Source organism: Phragmites australis, chromosome 5 (genome assembly GCF_958298935.1).
Source record: "Phragmites australis chromosome 5, lpPhrAust1.1, whole genome shotgun sequence".
Taxonomy (NCBI): domain Eukaryota; kingdom Viridiplantae; phylum Streptophyta; class Magnoliopsida; order Poales; family Poaceae; genus Phragmites; species Phragmites australis.
This window is the reverse complement of record NC_084925.1, coordinates 24,177,347-24,196,631: the sequence shown is the minus strand read 5'-3', so window position 1 is coordinate 24,196,631 and position 19,285 is coordinate 24,177,347. Positions and strand designations below refer to the sequence as shown.

The 19,285-nt window shown below is 41.2% G+C and overlaps 1 protein-coding gene across 1 annotated transcript; it reads right to left on the bottom strand.

Annotated features, from left to right (window-relative positions):
* Nucleotides 1-5,384: 5,384 nt before the first annotated feature.
* On the bottom strand, nt 5,385-9,284 carry LOC133918984 (heavy metal-associated isoprenylated plant protein 7-like). Its single transcript, XM_062363162.1, has 5 exons — nt 9,058-9,284; nt 8,733-8,934; nt 7,387-7,598; nt 7,147-7,234; nt 5,385-6,194 (listed from the first exon to the last, which is right to left on the bottom strand). The coding sequence occupies exons 1-5, from the start codon at nt 9,064-9,066 to the stop codon at nt 5,734-5,736; spliced, it is 972 nt and encodes a 323-aa protein (XP_062219146.1). The 5' UTR covers nt 9,067-9,284; the 3' UTR covers nt 5,385-5,733.
* Nucleotides 9,285-19,285: the final 10,001 nt, after the last annotated feature.

Here is a 19,285-nt window from a genome sequence, read left to right as displayed (position 1 = left end):
ACTTGTCGGTGGTCAGGATTGCATGACGGAGTACACATGTCAATATCGAAGCGCTTGCTTAAGGTGTAAGCAAGGCGGTGACTCACGCTTTGAGAAGCGTGCAGGTGGTTTCGTGGTTTGGCCTCAAAACTATAGGAGGACTGGAGTAATACATGGCACCATCGCGAAGCTTGCGTCGAGGCGAAGCTAAGTCGTGAAGGTGCCACAGCCATCCGATGAATGGAGAAGAAAATGGACCAAAATGCCCTCGGTATTAGTTATGAGTGTATTATAAGAGAGGGGTATTTTGGAAAAAAAATTCTAAGAAACTTAGGGGTCAAGTTTACTAGGCCTATAAATAGAGGGGTAGGACTATGAGAGAGTTTGAACCAGCTGCTTGACCCCCTTGTGCCACCCATTTGACAGCTTAGAGCTAGAGTTTTAAGTAGAGAAGGATGGGTGCTTAGTCTATGTAATATGTGAGAGTTTTGAGATATAAATTTTTGTAATCCGCCTAAAATAGGGCTGACCTCTTTGAGTAATGAAGTTTATATTTTTGCATATCCTTGAATTCCTCTCATTCTAGTTTCTCTACTGGTTTCTTGCAAGTTTGCAAGTTTTTCGGTTTCCGGTTTTGATTTTCGTTTTGGTTTTGGCTGAAATTTTAGCACCTTATGAGGTCATTCTTCTTGTTGCTAGAGGCATAAAATTCGCATACACACGCTTATGTGATGGGATCTTGAATTCTCTTGCCTCTAGACAATCAACTTGGAGAGTTTCGTTGCTCGGTGTTTATCTTTTCTTGTTTTTTTGCAAATTATGATCTTCCGAGTATTGATCTTAAATGGAATATATGGTTCATATACCATTCGTGGAGTTATGTTGCCTCTATTTTCTCTGGTTAAAACTTCTCTCTATTTTTGTTTCCGCTTGAGTTTTTAGGTGCGTTAGGTGATCCAAATAAGAGAAGGCTATGGATTTTGCAAGAAATTTGTTAAGACACCTATTCACCCCTCTAGTCGTCAATCTCGTTAAAAAAGAGTTTTAAAAAATACAACAACTTAAAATGATGACCTAATTAAGCATAGCGTGGGCTTAAAAGCCAAAATAAAACAAACACTACGACTGTATTTCAGTAATACACCAGGCGCAACTGCATTTTTCAAAATCCAACTACCCAACATGGTTTCCATTCCCCTAGTCATCTCTGATATATTGCTTCTAGCACACATGGAAATGGCAGCAAAATCACTTCCTGGCTCCACGATGTGGTAGCACCAAACCACATCCTGCATGCCTGCCCAGTGCTCACCGAGTCATGTCGACAGCGACAGTGACGGAGGAGCTTGTACCGATGAGGAATGCTAGCTGCTCAAGGGAGGCAGCTAGTAAAATCCATCCATGGCGCCGTAAACTGGAGCACCAGACCTGTGCAGAGTCCTCTCCTCGCTTGTATTGTATCATCTTCCCGTGGTCCGGTCCTCTCCAGTGCCGTAAGATTTCCAAAGATTTACGTGTCGGGGTACTCGCCAACTACCCACCCGTGCAAAAGCAACCTCAAGTCAAATCAGACAATCGGCACAGTTTTCGCATAGGAATGTAAAGCATTGGACGTTGTAGATAGAGACCGATGTCCAGTTATATTCTCTGGACAATCTTTACATGCAGTCCTTTGTTTCAGAGCAAAACTCCTCCCCCGTATCTACGCCAGGCCTTTGCCTCTTATCTTTCATGTTTTATCGCGGTTACTTCCATGGGTAAGCTTTTGTTAGCCCGTGACAACTTGGTTGAATCTTGAATAGCAGTCAACTCGATCTTTTAATATTACAAAGGATGACGCATACGTGCGCCCATATGCACGTCCCACTGTCCGATTTTGCCTCTATCACACATGTAAAAATAATATGAACATAAGCTTAAAACATCGAACACACTCATACGGGTACATGCACTATGCAAGAAACCAATATCAATAACATCGTATTAAGGATGACCGACTAGAATTCGTCACTAATGATCTATTAGTGACGGGTTCAGTGACGATATGTCACTAATATCATCTCGGGCTGAAACCGTATTAGATCTGTCACTAATGACAGATTATTAATAACGGGTGAGAAAATCACCCATCACTAATAATAACAGTGATACGTCACTTCACAACCCGTCACTAATGATATAGGCATTAGTGACGGGTTACAGAGTAACTGCCCATTTGTTGTCATCCCCGTCATCATGGTTAGATGAAATCGTAGGTGAGGGATAGCTAAACGGCGATAGAGGCATTGACTCCTGTAGGTATGACGATAATGAGGAGGAGAATGCCATGGCAAAGTGAGTGGAGTGAGTGAAATATGCTATCTAACTTCCATACAATTATATCACTCCCGCCAAACATAACGTAGATAGGTATATAATAAAGCCGTATGCATTTACATAATATTTCACCTTCCACAAATATGGAAGATGGTTTAGGATAAAAGCCGACTGCAATACATTGACATAATGCTGACGCATAACTACAACATATCGTTTATAATGTGATCCTGATGGCTCCTACCTAACCACTTGCTTTATCTCCTCTTATTACAGATGGCTTTTTTCATCAACCGTTTGTTATATGTCACTCTTTGCATATAGTCTATTGTAGTATATGTTTCCATTATGGTCCCAATCGGTTATTCTACCTAGCACAATTTTTGTTGAGTTATTTGCAAATGGTGCCCTATACAGCCCATCTGCGATAAGTTTATTGTAGATGTGTTTTAGGAACTATCTGTTATATCACGTTAGTTATGACATATTCTATAGTAGTGTTTGCACGAACTAAATCTTTTTCTTTTCACATCTCCTATCGATCGTGCTTTGTACAGTTGATGACTAGCTGCTACCGAGCTTCCTTCGGTTCTGGGAGCTGGTTTTGGGGGTTCTAGTTGGTGTCCCTTGGCTTAGAGGGATGCTTGGTGTGGCAGGCCCGCCGGCGGTGGTGGCGGATGGGAGGTTGGGTGGCGAGGCAGTGCCGGCTAGTGAGATGATGCGGCACATCTCACATCATATATAGAGAGAGTAGGGAGAGAAGGGACGTTGACTAATGTCTTACAGAGGAAGACGATTGGGAGGCGGTTTGATCTTTGCTTCATCGGACGGCTGAGAGTATCGATCGACTATAATTAGGCTTGCTCCATGTACTTGGACAATAGAACGTCCACTTTTTTTTGTCCCGTGCAATGAATCTTGCAAGGTTTATAGAAGTGATGATTAACCATGTCGTCACCGGTGGAAACCACGCACCAAATGACAACATGACATGAACGCAATAGCTGTTGCTATGGGAATGGGAGCAGTGCACCACCCACACTGGTTACAACTTATAAGAAGGGAGGTCTGGTCTCTATCCTTGTCCTTGTCAGCTCCCTCCATGCACGCGCACATGACACACCCGGGACGCCCTCACATTGGCTGTACTAGGAGTAGGACTACTTGTTCATCCGTTTGGTCATCAGCAAATGGACCAGCATTTGGCTGTGGTCCAGCGCCCCAGTTATACCATCTATGCACCAGTGTCCCATGTGTAGCCCAGGTGGCAAAATACTCTATTGCTCCAGTCCACGTCACAAGCTTCAAGTATCCGATTTGTTGTTTAGCCTTTTATACAAGCTTTGGGAAATTTAGAAGAGTAAAATGGGCGTAGTGCTTTATATATACAAGCGATCCACTCAAATTCTGAATTGTCGAATATTTCTGAATGGAGGGATAAATATTTCCTCGATACCCATGCTTAAAACCAAAATGCATGCACGCTTGTTGCAAATGCACTGTCGAATTTCCCTACAAAACATAGTGATTTCAACCTGCACATGTAACTCCTACCGAATGAAGAGGGGTCGACATGCAACACTATAGCCGCGTTCAGTGCGGAGCAGTACAGCGGGATCACGAGACTGTTGACGCTATACCAGATCGGCATGGCTGCAGCGTGCAACCCTACCTCCATGCTCCTTTCACCATAGGGGCAAAGAAACCACCACAGAGCTGGATGTTTACAGCAACCTGCTCCTACTTTTCGACCAGCGTTCGATAGTTCGATAGGAAGTCATTTACGGCAACGACGCAACCGCAATGTCGGTGACGGTGAGGGGTTTGAGCAGATGCTAGTATGTATGGAGCTATGCATCAGCCTTTTGTTTTTCAGTTTCCTAAATTTCATACGGAGTTAGGGATTTAGGTTGCCGATGATGGCTTCCCGGTAGGCGGTAGGTTTAGAGGAAGGTTGGTGGAAACAGACCAGCCCCATAGAGGAGGCGAGCACGAGGCAGAGCAGCGAGGTGGTGAGGGCGCCGTCGACCACAGGTAGCAGAGGACGGTCGGTGAGCAGTACGGAGCGGCGGAGGCCAGTTAGTGTGACGCTGATGGGCGATGCCAGAGATGGGTGAAGGAGGGCGGGAGGTGAGGGCAAGGATTCAACGGCAGGATACATTGACACAGTGAGATGGGAGGCGGGTGAGACGGTTGGAGGTTGAAGATGCACTAGGAGTGTTGGATCATAATCTAATGGCTCGGATTCATCATTGAATTTTTTTTAAAAAAAAACAGGTGCCTAACATTTGCCTTTGTTTTTCTTTTCTTTTTAGAAGAAAAGGAAAGGGATCGACATCAGCCGGTTCTATCTGCTCGGAGTTCCGAGACATGATGATGCCATGGAGATGGATGGACATACGACTCGTGCACATGAGAAGCATTTCGAAAATTAGCCGGTATGGACATAGGACCCGTGCAGATGGATCGACATCAGCCGGTTCTATGCTCGACCTCCTTCAGCGGGAAACTAGCTTAACTTTCTTTCGAAAATTTTGCAAGTTCTTTAAAACGTGGAAAGTTGAAAAAAAACTGTAACAATGTCGTTTTCGTACCTCACGAATGAGAATGAATCTGTTATTGAATTTTTTGCGCGGTTAGAGACCGTGTCCTTACATGTAGCCGGCAATTTTGAGGGTTCACATGACAAATTAAAGGAGTTTGGAGGTTTTCAAAAGTAACCAATTTTTCGAACTATATGCTTCCAACTTAAAAGTGCACAATGAATCGGCCAGTAACTTTTAGCCTCAACAACTCCCAGTGTGCAAGGGCAGAATTATCACCAACTTCATAAAAGTACCCAACCAAGAAAACCAACCATTTCCAAAATGGTAATCCTGATAAGTAGCTCTAAAAGTACGAAATGACAGTGGATGCTCTACTTTTTTAAAAAAAAAAAGTAGGCCAGACTGAAATAAGCTCATCATAAGCAACAAATTAAAGAGAAAACGAACTCATCTCTTGGCCATAAACTGAAGTTTGGGGAACCTCAAACTAGAGTACCAGCGACACAAGCAATGGTGACCAGAGGAAGTCCTTTTCTGCTCCCGACGATAAATAACATTGTTCAAAAAAGATATATCAAAGCTAATAATATTATACAATTTATACAAGAAAAGTCAAAAGATTGAAAAGTACAAGGCAAATCCTAGTAATTAGCTTACATAATATAACGTCCACAAAGTGAACTACTAAGCCCAGAGTTTACTATTGTACCAGAGAAATGTTCAGACAATGAAAAAGTAAATTCTAGACAACTAGCCAAAATAGCTCGGCCCTTTTTCCTGAAGCTGCCAATATCACTCACCCTCATGGGTTGTTCCTGCAATACACCTCCAAAATTAGGGGATAATTCAATCCCCTTATTTTTGCACTATAGATCGCATGCCTCTGGCCTTTTCACATCACAGAACAGGCATTCGGATTCTCATCGCTGAAGAGCTGAGGCGGGTATTGGTAGGCGTATCCAGGAGCGCCGTATCCACTCTGGTGGTTGAATCTTGGGTAATGCATATACAGGTTAGCCATGGCTGCAGGGTCTTTCTCTATGTCCTTCTCTTCACCACCACCAGCATTGCTATCATCCTTCTGTTTATCCGCTTCTTTCCCGTCTCCACCAGCATCTGAACCGTCCTTTTCCTCCTTGTTATCATCGTTCTTCTCCTCACCGCCTTCAGCTGCCTTCTTGTCATTTTTGGCAGAGTCATCACTAGCATTCTCAGCTACAACCGGCTCTGACTTGACAATCGCTGCATGCTTGCCAGTGCGCTTATGCACATAATCAGCAAGCTTTGCCTCCTCGAACACGCCCTTCACTGTGACTTGGGATGCCTTCAGGTCTGGCTCCGCCGATTGCACTCCTGCAGAAAGAAATGTCAAATTATTTGCAGGGATTACTACACATTGTTTCCTACAGTGAAATAATCGCTAATTGATCATATACAACAAAACTTGCAGTGCTCTAATCCAAAGATCATTTAGTTTTTTTGGGAAAAAAGGTACTTAAGAGGTGCACTAGAAGAAATCTTTTGTACTCACTCCAATCACAAATGTCTGTCGTTTAGCTTCTCCAACTCTTTGCCAAATGTATGTCATCCTAGAACTTCTATGCACTTTTTATTCTTTCTTCCATCCTTGCCACTGCTAAATAAATGTTACCACTCTTGTGAAAAAATTATCTCTTTCCCAATGTAATATTCCCTCTATCTCTATTTCTTTTTATAGGGTATATTAGGATTTAAGAAAGTCTTTCAAAGTATACTTTGATCATTAATTTCTCTTATAATATATTACCAATTGCTACGAAATCAATATCTTATTAAAAAAATGTGAATACAAATCTATTGATACATCTTCTGTACACTAAACATGCGCATAATTTGACTGATTGTTAGTCAAATTTTACAAAGTTTGACTTTTTCAACTCCTTATAAATAAAAAGCAACAAGGTTATTTGAGCTATGTTCTTAATCCATGTGCACAAGTCTAAAACAACATACATTTGTGATCAGAGGGAGTAGTATTTCTTTGATGTGTTTAATAGTAACTCATGTTCAGTGCAACTCTCAGGTGAACATAAGGGGAGAAAACAGAGTACATCTCAATATCAAGCAAAGGTCGCAACCTTTTCCAGAAAAGTTACAGTTATCAGGTTCTGACAGACTGTCATCCTTGATCAATGCAATCATGAAAGTGCAAGTTACCTTGCTAAAATATAAAACAAAATCCATCAAAAACAAAACTTTAGTGAACAAACAGAAAGCTACGTTATGATGAACAATGCAATGGAGATGTGGGGCAACAAAGATGTACCTTTCATCTTGAGGATTCTCTTCTTGATCACTTGCGCACAGGCCTCACAATGCATATGCACCTTGAGCACCACGGCAACCACCGTGGGCTTTAGTACAAAACAAAACATCAAGGTCTCAGTCCCAAATCATACAATCGACAGTACACAATGCAAGTGAAGTTGATGTTACTCCACCAAATTGGTAACAAAAAGATGTCAATGCCAGTGTGGTCAGGAACTATTTGGGTTGGATAATTCACCTCTTGTTTTTTCTCTTCAGATTTTGGTGGCTCAGGTTCTTCTTTTTTCTCCTCTTCCTTCTCCTTCGGCGGTGGCATTGGCGAGAGAAGCTCAACCTTGCGGCCTGTCTTCTTCTGCACCCGCTCCACCACCTTCATCGGATCAGCAGCAGCCTTCTTCCCCTTCACGACTACCTTGTGTGCCTTTGAGTTTGCACTAACATCTTCCACACCTGCATTCCGTGTAACTCAAACTTTCAGAATTGGTAGCGTTAATGAACTCCCACATTTGGAGGGGAAAGTACACAATTTTGGAACCAATGACTGCAAAAAGAAACTGCATACATAATAAGGCCTTGTGAGAACACTTCTGAGTTCAGACTTCTCAAGGGAAGTGGTTCTCGTTATACACTCAAATTTTGAGAGTACAACATTTGCAAAATTGGTGAAATTTGGGTGCGTGCATTATCTTTGCACAATCCACCATCTAATTGGGGCGGGGGGGGGGGGGGGATTACATTTTTAAGGGAACCTGGAAATTGTTTTAAATATATTCTCCAGAGAGAGACATACAAAAGAGGAAGTGGTTCTCATTATTGGATATCCTTTTCGGATTTGATGTTGTTTGGATCTATCAATTTTTTTGCCACCATAAACACAGGATGCACGTGTGACTCTTGAGAAGAAAGTTTAAATTAAGTGAATATGAATGGTGGATACTCCTCCAAGTTTGAAGCTTTTGCTCACCTAACCTCCTCAAATGCCACAGGCAACCACAATAGCATTATTGAAAACAAATTCCCTAAAAATTTGTTCAGACTCCGTTTACTCCACATTTTGAGTTCAAAGACGTAAATCAAATAAATCATGGAAATAAAAAAGGTGCCTTTGCAAAGAAAAAAGAAAAAAATAAACACGATACACAAGTACAAAGAAAAACAGCAGCAAAAAAAAATCTTTCGAACTCAAAACCTTGTCAAGGAGGCACCTAACAGTACACGTTCCCTTAAAGCAATGCAACAAACGAACACTTGATTGCAATTCAAATGACCAGAAGAACTACAAAAGTTCGCCCTTATCTTAAAAAAAACCCTGAAGGAATCACTTCAGAATTCATAAAACGAAACAAACGCGCTAACTTGCCAAGAATTTTAGCCAATAAAGTAATCTTCTTCCAGTGAAACACAGACAAACGAAGCAATAGAACCGCAAGTGGCTCAACCTGAACCCAAACTGGTTCTAACATGTAAACAAGAACCCCCCCCCCCCCCAAAGGGTGCAAATTTCAGCTAAAAGTGTAATATCCTATTTGAAACTCGGAAAGAAAAAAATCAACAACAGAAAAAAAAAACACCTCACTCCATTACCATCAAATCCCTTGAGGATCTTCTTGACCTTGCGCGCACACCCCTCGCAGTGCATGAACACCCGCATCACCACCTCCTCGGGCGGCGGCAGCGGGGCCTCCTCCTTCTTCTCTTCACCCTTGTCCTCCCCTCCTCCCCCCTCGCCCTTCTTTTCCTCGGCCGCCTGGCTCTTGTCCGCCGCCGCCTCCTGCACCTTCACCTCCTGCACACACACACACACACACAAAGAAAACCACACACATCAAGATCCCCCCACCTCTATCAGCCTAGGAGTAGGAACACTGCACGTTGCTACCAAGAACGGCCAAGAAGCTGCAGCCATTACCTCGCCCATGGCTTCTCTACCTCTCCCTCTGAGACTCCTCTGCTTCGGCCACTCTGCTCTCAACCCACTCAGTCAGTCACGCTTCACGCCTGCCTCTGGTGACCCTGGCTGCGCCTGTTGGAGTGAGCTGTAAGTAACCTTTGGTTGGCTGTAACTCTATAATCATATGTTGAAGCATTTGGGAATTTACTTCCTCAGCATTTCATTACAAACCTTCAGAAGGTTATAAAAAAATTATAGGCTAGTGATTATTTAATGCATTACGAAATGTGAGAAATTAAGTTGTAATGTGCATTAGTTTTTTTTATGAGTGATTGATATTGTTATTTATTTGGTTTGATGATCTTTGGTTTTGCAAGAGTTTTGATGTGATTCGAATTAATTTGAGATTTTATTTGAGTATAATGATTATGTACTCATTGGAATTGGAGTTGGAGATATGTGTTTGCTTATCTCATTGTGTGCAGGTGATGGATGCAACTTGGCGGTTGACGGCGGAATGATCGGGGCCAAGCAGAGTGTTTGGTATCAGACGATCAAGGAGGTCGGGCGGAGTCAAGGGTGATTCTAGCTGAACACGTGGAGGTCAAGCAAAACATTGAAGGTGGATGGAGACGGCGTATTGATAAAGTCAAGCGAAGGAGATGCCGGTGCAAGTGACAAGGCGGCCCGAGGGATCGGGAGCGGGAGAGACTTGCCGGCGGTCAGGATTGTATGACGGAGTACACGCGTCGATATCGAAGCGCTTGCTTAAGGCGTAAGCAAGGCGGTGAGTCATGCTTTGAGAAGCGTGTAGGCGGTTTCGCGGTTTGGTCTCAAAACCGTGGGAGGACTGGAGGAGTATGTGGCATCATCGCGAAGCTTGCGTCGAGGTGAAGCTAAGTTGTGAAGACACCGTGGCCGCCCGATGAATGGAGAAGAAAATGGACCAAAATACCCTCGGTGGTAGATAGGAGTGCACTACAAGAGAGGGATATTTTGAGGAAAAGCTAGGAAACTTAAGTGCCAAGTTTTTTAGGCCTATAAATAGAGGGATAAGGCTAGAGAAAGCTTTGAACTAGCCACTTGAGCCTCCTTGTGCCACTCATTTAAGAGCCTTAGAGCTAGATTTTTAGAGGAGAGAAGGATGAGTGCTTAGCCTATGTAATATGTGAGAGTTTTAAGAGATAAATCTTTGTAATCCGCTTAAAATATGACTGACCTCTTTTAGTAATTAAGTTTATGGTTTTGCATATGCTTGAATTCCCCTCCTTCTAGTTTCCCTCTATTGGTTCCCTTGCAAGTTTGCAAGTTTTTCGATTTTCGGTTTTTAATTTTCCTTTTGGTTTTTGGGCTGAAATTTCAGCACCTTATGAGATCATTCTTCTTGTTGCTAGAGATATAAAAACTCACATATGAGTGTATGCTTATGGGTCTTGCCCTTGCCTCTAGATCATCAACTTGGAGAGGTTTCTTACCCGGTGGTTTTTTTCTTTGAGCTGTAATATTTCACCTTTGCAGGGTTATTTTTCTTGATGTTAGTGGCTTAAACACTCACATATTCATGTATTTGAGCGGGTCTTGAGTCCCCTTGCCACTAGACTATCATCTTGGAGGATAACTTTGTCCGGTGTCCATCTTATCTAGTTTCTTTGGAAGTTGCGAGTTTTTTTGCACAAAGGCACATGGAATGATTCTGAATGGAACCTATGGTTCATATTCCATCTATGGAGTCATATTACCATGGAAGTAGTCTTTTTGCTTTATCTCTCTAATTTTTTTTCTTCCGCTTGAGCGTTTTGAGGTGTGTTGGGTGAGAAATAGGAAAATGCCATCTATTTCAAAAGAAATTTGTTGATGCGCCTATTCACCTCCCCTCTAATCGCCATTCTTGTTTCTACAAAATGTTATATACTTGGCTGAAATAGAATGCATGACATGTTTGATTTGTGTCTAAGTTTATCACATTTAAAGTTAACTAAATGTAGCTTATTACAAAATGTGTGGCTAAGAAATTCTTAGCTACAAGTATGACAAAGTTGGTAAAAAAAACTAAGTGTATAGTGTGACAACAGAAAGTTAACAAATTATTGCTACAGTTGTGAAAGTTACTCAAACATCTGTCATACTATTATGATATGATTAATCTTAGACGTGATAAACTTAGGTGTAAGCCAAACGGGCCGGTAGTGTTCGCCTTATAGACAGTTAATTAGAACATATGAGTAATTAACTGTATCATGGAAAAATCACATTCAATTCCTGAGTCCCATATAGACATGATTTTGAGAGTAAGCACTAATAACTCATTGAGTGATAGTTCTACTTTGTTTACCCTTTTCATTTTTTACAAGGGTTTGCATTTTTTTTAACATGTCTTATATGAAAACTGAAACACGTGATTTCATACCATGGTTTTGAAATGGGATTATTTGCTTTTGTTCAAAACACAAGGTCAACTATTTTTTTCACAAGCTTCATGGGAAGCTTCACCAGTATTTTGTACCCTTTCTAACAAGAAGCGTTGGTTTGTGTATTTAGACATTAGCTTGATCTTCAGCATGCAGCTTTGGCAATGCCTCACTTTGCATGGAAAATATGTTTGTGAAAACTAGTAGGTTTATTTGATGTCTTGAAGTAAAAAAGTGTTCTCTTTTATTTGATACTAGAAGGTTTCAAGAAGACGCATGACTACTTTTTTATAAAATGCCATTCATCATTTACTTTGTGCTGTAACTAATTTACAATACACAAATCGTAATAAACTTAGTGAGGTACTTCATCTCCTTTCCAGTTTCTTGCTCGAAAAGCACCGATATTTGTTACAGCTAATACTACAATTATACACAAACGGGAGTAGTAGATGACAGAAACATTGGGACACGCGGAATAACAGAAAAGCAAGAGTAGGCAACGGAGAACTTTTTTTTTTTACTCGATAGTCTGAGCAAATAGTTAATGTGTGACGGCAAGGTCGGTGAAGACAACGCATTGCGTTGCTCGAGAAGTTAATGTGAGTTTAATTTATTTTTGTCAGTGTCCAGCCCTTTCACCGTCTGCAGCACAAAAATGGCTTATACTACGAGTACTTCTGCATGGTCTAGCTTAGTTTGTATCTAGCGAACCAATTTCGTAAAACACCAAGAGCTCATTTAGTTGCCCGAATGGTTAGCCTGGCTCGTATCCAGTGAATCAATTTCATAAGATATCAATGGTTTATTTGGTTATCCGTAAAGCTCAGTCTGGCTTGTATATTCAGTGAGCCTAGCTCAAATATGCTGTATGCATATAACGCTATTTATTTGGTTAGCTACATATACTTAGTCTAACTAAAAAAAAATTATGTTTGGTTATCCGCATTAAGTATATGTTACATGAGATTGAAATAAAAGAACAAGTGTTAACATGACATTTATTTTGCATAAATACACTCTATAGTACTTATTTTATCATATTAAACCTTAATCCAATTTAAAATATAATACTCACCAATTATATGTTAATATCATCACTGTTGCAGCTTAGCTTGGGACAAGCAGATTCAAAATCCATTTCCCACCTGCTAGGCCTGCACAATGTTTTTGGATCCACTAGGAAAGACCTATTCGACCGTCCAGCCAACCAAACACCGGTGCCCTGCATGCACAGGGCCAGGCCGGTGCTGGAGCAGGCAACCAAGCAGGCTACACTTGAGTGTGAGCTTCGCGAGATTCATCTCCAAAACCAAAATTTCACAATAAGTAATGAGAGATAAGATCCAACCCTAACCAGGTTTGACGGAGTTTTCTGTAACTTCAAATAGGGATCCACCTTCAACAATCATGTCCTACACACTTTCCACCTCCCACTTGGATCACTATCCACTACTTCTATCAAACTAAAGAGGACCTAGATGTCCCAAATCTTTGAAATTTAAAAATTTCTAGGTCCGAATATTAGGTTTTATGAGAGTTGTCACCTCTGCATGGAATATACATACAAATCATACTGATCCTTCCCGCATCCTCATCAAAAAGCTCCATAACACGACAAAAAACCTCAAACATGGAGCAAGATGCTAATCTCAAATGCTAAGCTACAACGGCTCATGGCCCTCAATGTTATCTTACGGCTGGATACCTTCTAGGAAAACAAAGCATTGTTCATGAGGATCAGGCAACCGAGTTCTTGTTAGATTGTTTGTAGTTCTATCTGTCAACTTTTTGAAGATGTGCGTAGGTGTACAGAGAACTACAAGGCTTATAAAGTTGATATTTGGAAAGGGTATTAAATCTAGTATCTAACAGATCAAACGACATAAGACTTGTAGTTTCCTACTAAGATTGTTTTTCTACTAAAGAAAGATTGGGTGGACAAAATCTTGGACTTCAGACCGATCAGTCTAAACCACTCAATAGAGAATAGCATCTCCAAATTCCTCACTCTAAGCCATACCCTGCACATGAACTCCGTTGTATCATCATGTCAAAGTGCCTTTATCAAGCGACAAAGTATTCATGACAACTACATGTTGGTGAGAAACACGACAAGACACTTTCATCAAAACAAGACACACATCTTGCTTTTCAAGCTTGACATTGCCATAGCTTTTGATTTAGTTAGATGAGAGTACCTCCTTAGTCTGTTGTAGTACTTGGGCTTCCCAGCACATTAGCAAGATGGGATCACAGTGCTCCTCACCACCTCCTCTTCTAGAATTCTCTTAAATGGCATAGCTAAAGCACCAATTAGGCATGGTCGCAGGCTCAATCAGGGGGACCCCCTTTCATTGTTGCTCTTAGTCCTAGCCATTGACCCTTACAACGCCTCCTTGACCTTGCAGTTGAGGGTGGCCTACTCAGCTATCTCAATGGGTGCACCCTGTGCATGCGCATCTCAATATATGCTGATGATTCGGTTGTTTTTATCTCTCCAAAAAGAGATGAGGTCTCAGCTCTCACGTAAATCTTAAACCTCTTTGGTGCGATGACCGGATTAAGGACAAATTTTCACAAATCATCGGTGGTGCCTATCAGATATGAAGACCTAAATTTAGATGATATTCTCAAAGAGCTGCTAGCCAACGCACACATGCTTCTCCAACAAATATCTGAGATTACCCCTCTTTGTCTAGAGAACTTCATAAACATCTAGAAAGCCGTATGCTTTAAAGGAAGCTTGTATAGTTTGGGAATGTTTTTTTAGAAAAAGAAGAACCATTTGATGACTGAAGTGAGAAGATTTTCAACCCTTAGTAGACAATGCAATTGGAAGCTTCACAGGCTGGAAAGGGTAAAATATTGCCACTAGCATACGCCTGACCCTCATCAAGTAAATGCTTATCTCCTTGCCAATCTACTTCCTCACAAACCTCAAAGCTCCAAAATAGGTCCTCAAAGCCATTAACAACAGGCGAATGCAATTCCTTTGGTCCGGAACAAAGGTATTAATAGGAGGTAAATGCAAGGTCAACTAGAAGTGATTATGCATGCCAACAAACAAAGGAGGCTTAGGTATCCTCCACCTCGCCAACTTTTCTAGAGCTCTCTGACTGTGCTGGCTGTGGCAAGAATGGAAGGCTCAGCAGAAATCTTGGATGGGCTCAGAAATTTCGTGTAATGATATGGATAGGCTCATATTCATGGCTTCCACCAACATTGTCATCGGCAATGGTGACACGACATCATTCTAGCACTATGCCTGTCTTTACAGACAACAGCCAAAAACATTTCTCCACATGTGTTCTCAGCACCTAGAGTGAAACGACAAACCCTGCGCAAAGCCATCACAAACAACTCATGGGTGCAAGATCTCATGATTCTTCCAAGCATCTCAGGCAAACACATTGTTGAATTTGTGCAGCTATGGACCGTCGTCTAACAGGTGCAACTACAACCTAACATCCAAGATGACATCACCTGAATTCATTGAGCATGGTGAGTACATAGTGGCATCTACCTACACAGCGCAATTCCTAGGTTCAATGGATACAAACTTTGAATAGCTAGTTATAAAGCATAGGCTCTAGCAAAATGCAAATTGTTTGCCTAGATCACAAACTAGCAGATTGTGGACCTCAATTAGGTTGGCAACCAAGGATGGCCTCGAATTTCTCATTTTTTTGATCTGTAGACGGGGACTATAGACTAGCCACCACCTGTTTGCCGGAAGCAGATTCACCAAATGTATCTGGTAATGCCTGGTGTAGTGGGTTTCACAACCAACACTTCAACTTGATTCCTGGCTGCACACAATATTTTGGTTCACCAATGGTGGACCATTGTCGTGCTCCAAACATGGGCATGCACGACAGCCACCACATAATGATGGATTAGAAACCTGAGAAACCAAGTGGATATATACCTTGGTTTATATGTGATGAGTCATTTACAAAGATTAACTAGAGTTAAATTTGATTTGCATAAGAATGTCTATGTGGATCCTAGCTATACACATGAGAAAGCAAAACTTGAGAAGGTGGATGAAGACAGCGTGTTGACAAAGTCAAGCAAAAAAGTTATCGGTGCAAGTGACAAGGAGGCCCGAGGGATCAAGAGTGAGAGATACTTACAGACGGTCGAGATCATAAGACAGAGTAAACACGTTATTATCAGGAAGGTTACTTGGGATTCAAGAAATCTAGGTTACTTAGGATGCAAGCAATATAGGAAACTTGAAATGTAAGAAATCTAGAAACTTGGGACGCAAGAAAGCTTATAAAGCCTATAAATATGAGGGGAGGGATGTGAGAGCCTCCTTGAGCCATCCATTTGAGAGTTGACTTCTAGGGTTTTAGAAGAGAAAGAGAGGAATATGAGAGCCATCCATTTGAGAGTTGAGCCTATGGTTTATGTGAGAGTTGTGTATCTTAAGCCATTTTGTAATCAGTTGAAAATAGGATGTTCTTTTTCAAAATAATGAATATTGTGTTGCATCTTACCCGTGTGCTCATATCCTTATAGTTTCCCCTTCTTGGCTCCATTGCATAATTGCAAGTTTTTCGATTTTGTTGTGTTTTTTTGTTTTTGTTGGAGAGCTGAATTTTTGTATTGTATTGAAGTTATTCTTCTTGTTGCTAGAGGGATAAGAATCATCTATAAGTTGATTGTGAACCATCCCTTACCTCTTGATTCATCAACTTGGAGAGTTTTTTCAGCCGGTGCTTAGTTATTTGGATTTGAGTGTTTCCTCATCGAGTTGCAAAATTTTGTGAGCTATGTCAATTCGAATGGTTTATATAGAAACTATAATTCAGATCCATCCATTGAAGCTACAATCAAAATAGTCTTTTTAGAGGTGTTTGGTGTATTTTTGTTTCTCTCAGTTTCTTGCTTCTGCTTTTATTTGAGGGCATTGGGTGAAAGATTAGGATATGTCATCCAATAATTTGGTGAGGCTCCTATTCCCCCACCCTCTAGTCACCTTCCTCGGTCCTACAATTGGTATAAGATCCGAGTTTGATCACTAGTTGGCCCAATCAGCTTTGTGATCCGTAGACGACAATAGAGAGAAATATAAAAATACCATTCTTTGACGGTCGTTACTATTTGTATTGGAAGGTGCGCATTGAGGTTTATCTCTTAAGCTAATGAAGTGCTATATGAGAAATTATTGACTCCAACTATGAATTTCCTATTCCTCATACTTCTCAGGCCCAGACTAATCAATATGAGGCCAACAGCAAGGCTAGGAATATCTTGTTCACCAGTTTGGGTCATAGCTAGTTTGATAGGGTTCAACACCTTTGCATTGTAGAGAGATTTGGTCCACACTTAGTATTTTTCATGAGGGCACAAACCATATTAAGGCTAGCCATCAAAGTACTTACAATCAGGAGTATTAGATATTTGTTTAGGGTCCCAGAGAGTCTTTAGATGTCATGTTTGAGAGGTTCGATGGGATTCTGAGCAATCTTAGAGCAACTGGGGTTTTGCCTTATTCTAATCATGAGAGGACAATCAAGCTTCTTTATGCTCCTGATCATAACATTTGGGAGGTGAAGATATCTACTATTGAGGAGTCCTCTAGCTACGATACCCTGACTTGTGATGAGCTTGGCAAGCTTAGGTCCACAGAGATAGTTAAGGCAGCTAGGATAGGTCTAGGAAATCCCCTGTCCCATAATATGGCATTGATTTTAGGATCTAGTGGTGCCAGTCATGCGGGAGGTAGTTTTTCTTGTGTTAACTTTTCACTTGGTGGTTTTGCTTTGTCTTCTTTAGTCTTTGTTACAGAAGAGCAGATAGACGGACTTGATGATGAAAATCTGGCATTGATTGTGAAGAAATTTACCCAGTTCTAGAACAATCGACGAGACTAGAGGAGATATAGTCCTCGTGCTTGCTATGAGTGTGGTGACATCACTCATTTCAAAGCGGACTGCCCCAAACTCAAGAAGAAGGAAGACCTCAACCATGACTATGACAAGCACTTGAAGAACAAGAAGCCTTTCTACAATAACTGTGATAAGATGGCTAAGAAGGTGGCCAAGGCGGCTTCACGAGCCTTTGTGACAGTGCTCAGCCACATCCACACTTCCTCAGGCGAGGATGAGAGCTCAAAGGAGGGGGAGCAGCCTATGAAGAACAAGAAGGAGAACAAGGACTTCACTGACCTATGCTTCATGGCCTGTGAGAACAACATCGAGCCTGATTCACATGAGGTACAACCATCTTATGATCAACTTTCTTTTGATGTAGATCATTTAACTGATGCGCTGGTTAGTCAAGATAGGTTGGTTTGTAGTGCGGCTAGAGAGGTTAAGGAACTCAAGTATAAGCTAGAGTATTCGATGTTTGAGCTTGAGTTGCTTAGGTTTAGGGATAAGGATGAGAAAGAGTGTGAAAGTTGTGTTGTAGTCATGATTGAGCTTACCGAACTTTAGACTTTGCATGCTCAAGTTGCTAGTTAGCTTAAGACTGCTGAGAAGAAGTGTCTTGAGGAGCTTTTAGGTGCTTGTAAAAATTGCCCTTTGCTCGCAAAGGATGTTGAAATGAAACTAAAGTGCATTAGGAAGTTAGAGTCTAGATTGGAGAGTACTGAGTATTATAAGGATATGCAGCCAAATTGTTCCACTGGTATCATCTTTAAGGACAAACTCAGCTGGGTAAAAGAGCATGTTCAGAAGCTCATAGTTGAAAATGAGTACATCTTTTCTCTTGTGGAGAAGTGCTCAGAAAGTAAGGACAAGATGGATTTAATTTTGGCCAAGACCAACATGTGTGCAGATAACACATGATTAGCTCTACGTTTGGGTTTTGAGAGAGTGGCTTACAACAAGCTTGATAAGATTGTGTTCACCACATCCAATACCCTTGAGACTGAAAAATCCAAGATCAATACTACACATCTTGTGCCAAAAAAGAAAAATCCCATGCCACAACCTATGAAGAGAGATTTCACAAACACAATCGAGGAGAGCTCCTAAGCTTAAGTGGAAAGCCCCTATGTAGGTTTGTGAGGAAGCTGAAGGTTTCACACTTGAGAGTATTTGGCTATCGTTACTTCATCCTAAAGCATGGCAATCTTGATAAGTTTGAGTCACGTTCTTTCGATGGAAATTTTATGGATTATTCAGTTCATGGTCATACTTACAGGGTTTATAATCTTGACACTAATATTATCATAGAGTCCTGTGATGTGACTTTTGATGAATCAATCCCTTATGCTAGCTCTATTCTTGAGTGTGCAGGTGATGAAGAGATGAGTGAAAGCATCTTTATAGATGGAAAACTTCCAGCTCTTGGTGATGATAAGGATAATCTACTACTTCATGCTATCACACATAATCCCAAGCTAGCTCCTGCTTCTTCAATATCAATAGAGGGTCCTGCAGTCTCTACTTCCAATTCAGCTGCTTTTGAGTCTGCATTAGCAGTGTTTGAGGGAGAGATATTCTCACAGCGTGAGGCCTCTAAACACATTCAACGGAAACATCCCTCACAACTGATGGTTGGTGATCTCAATGAAAGGGTAACTAGGTCTAAATCTACTTAACATGTTCATTTCATAGATTATGCATTTGTTACTTCTTTTGAGCTCCATGATATTGGACACACGCTTTCTAATTCAAATTGGGTCAAGTGTGTTTTGAGAGAAACCAAGTTTGGACCTGTGTAGAGCCACCTCTAAATATCCATACCATAGACATCAAATGGGTTTTCAAGAACAAGCAGGGGGAGGATGGGTCTGCAGTAAGAAACAAATCTTGACTTGTGGCCCAGTTTTTTAGCCAAATAGAAGGCTTAGACTTTGGAGAGACATTTGCACC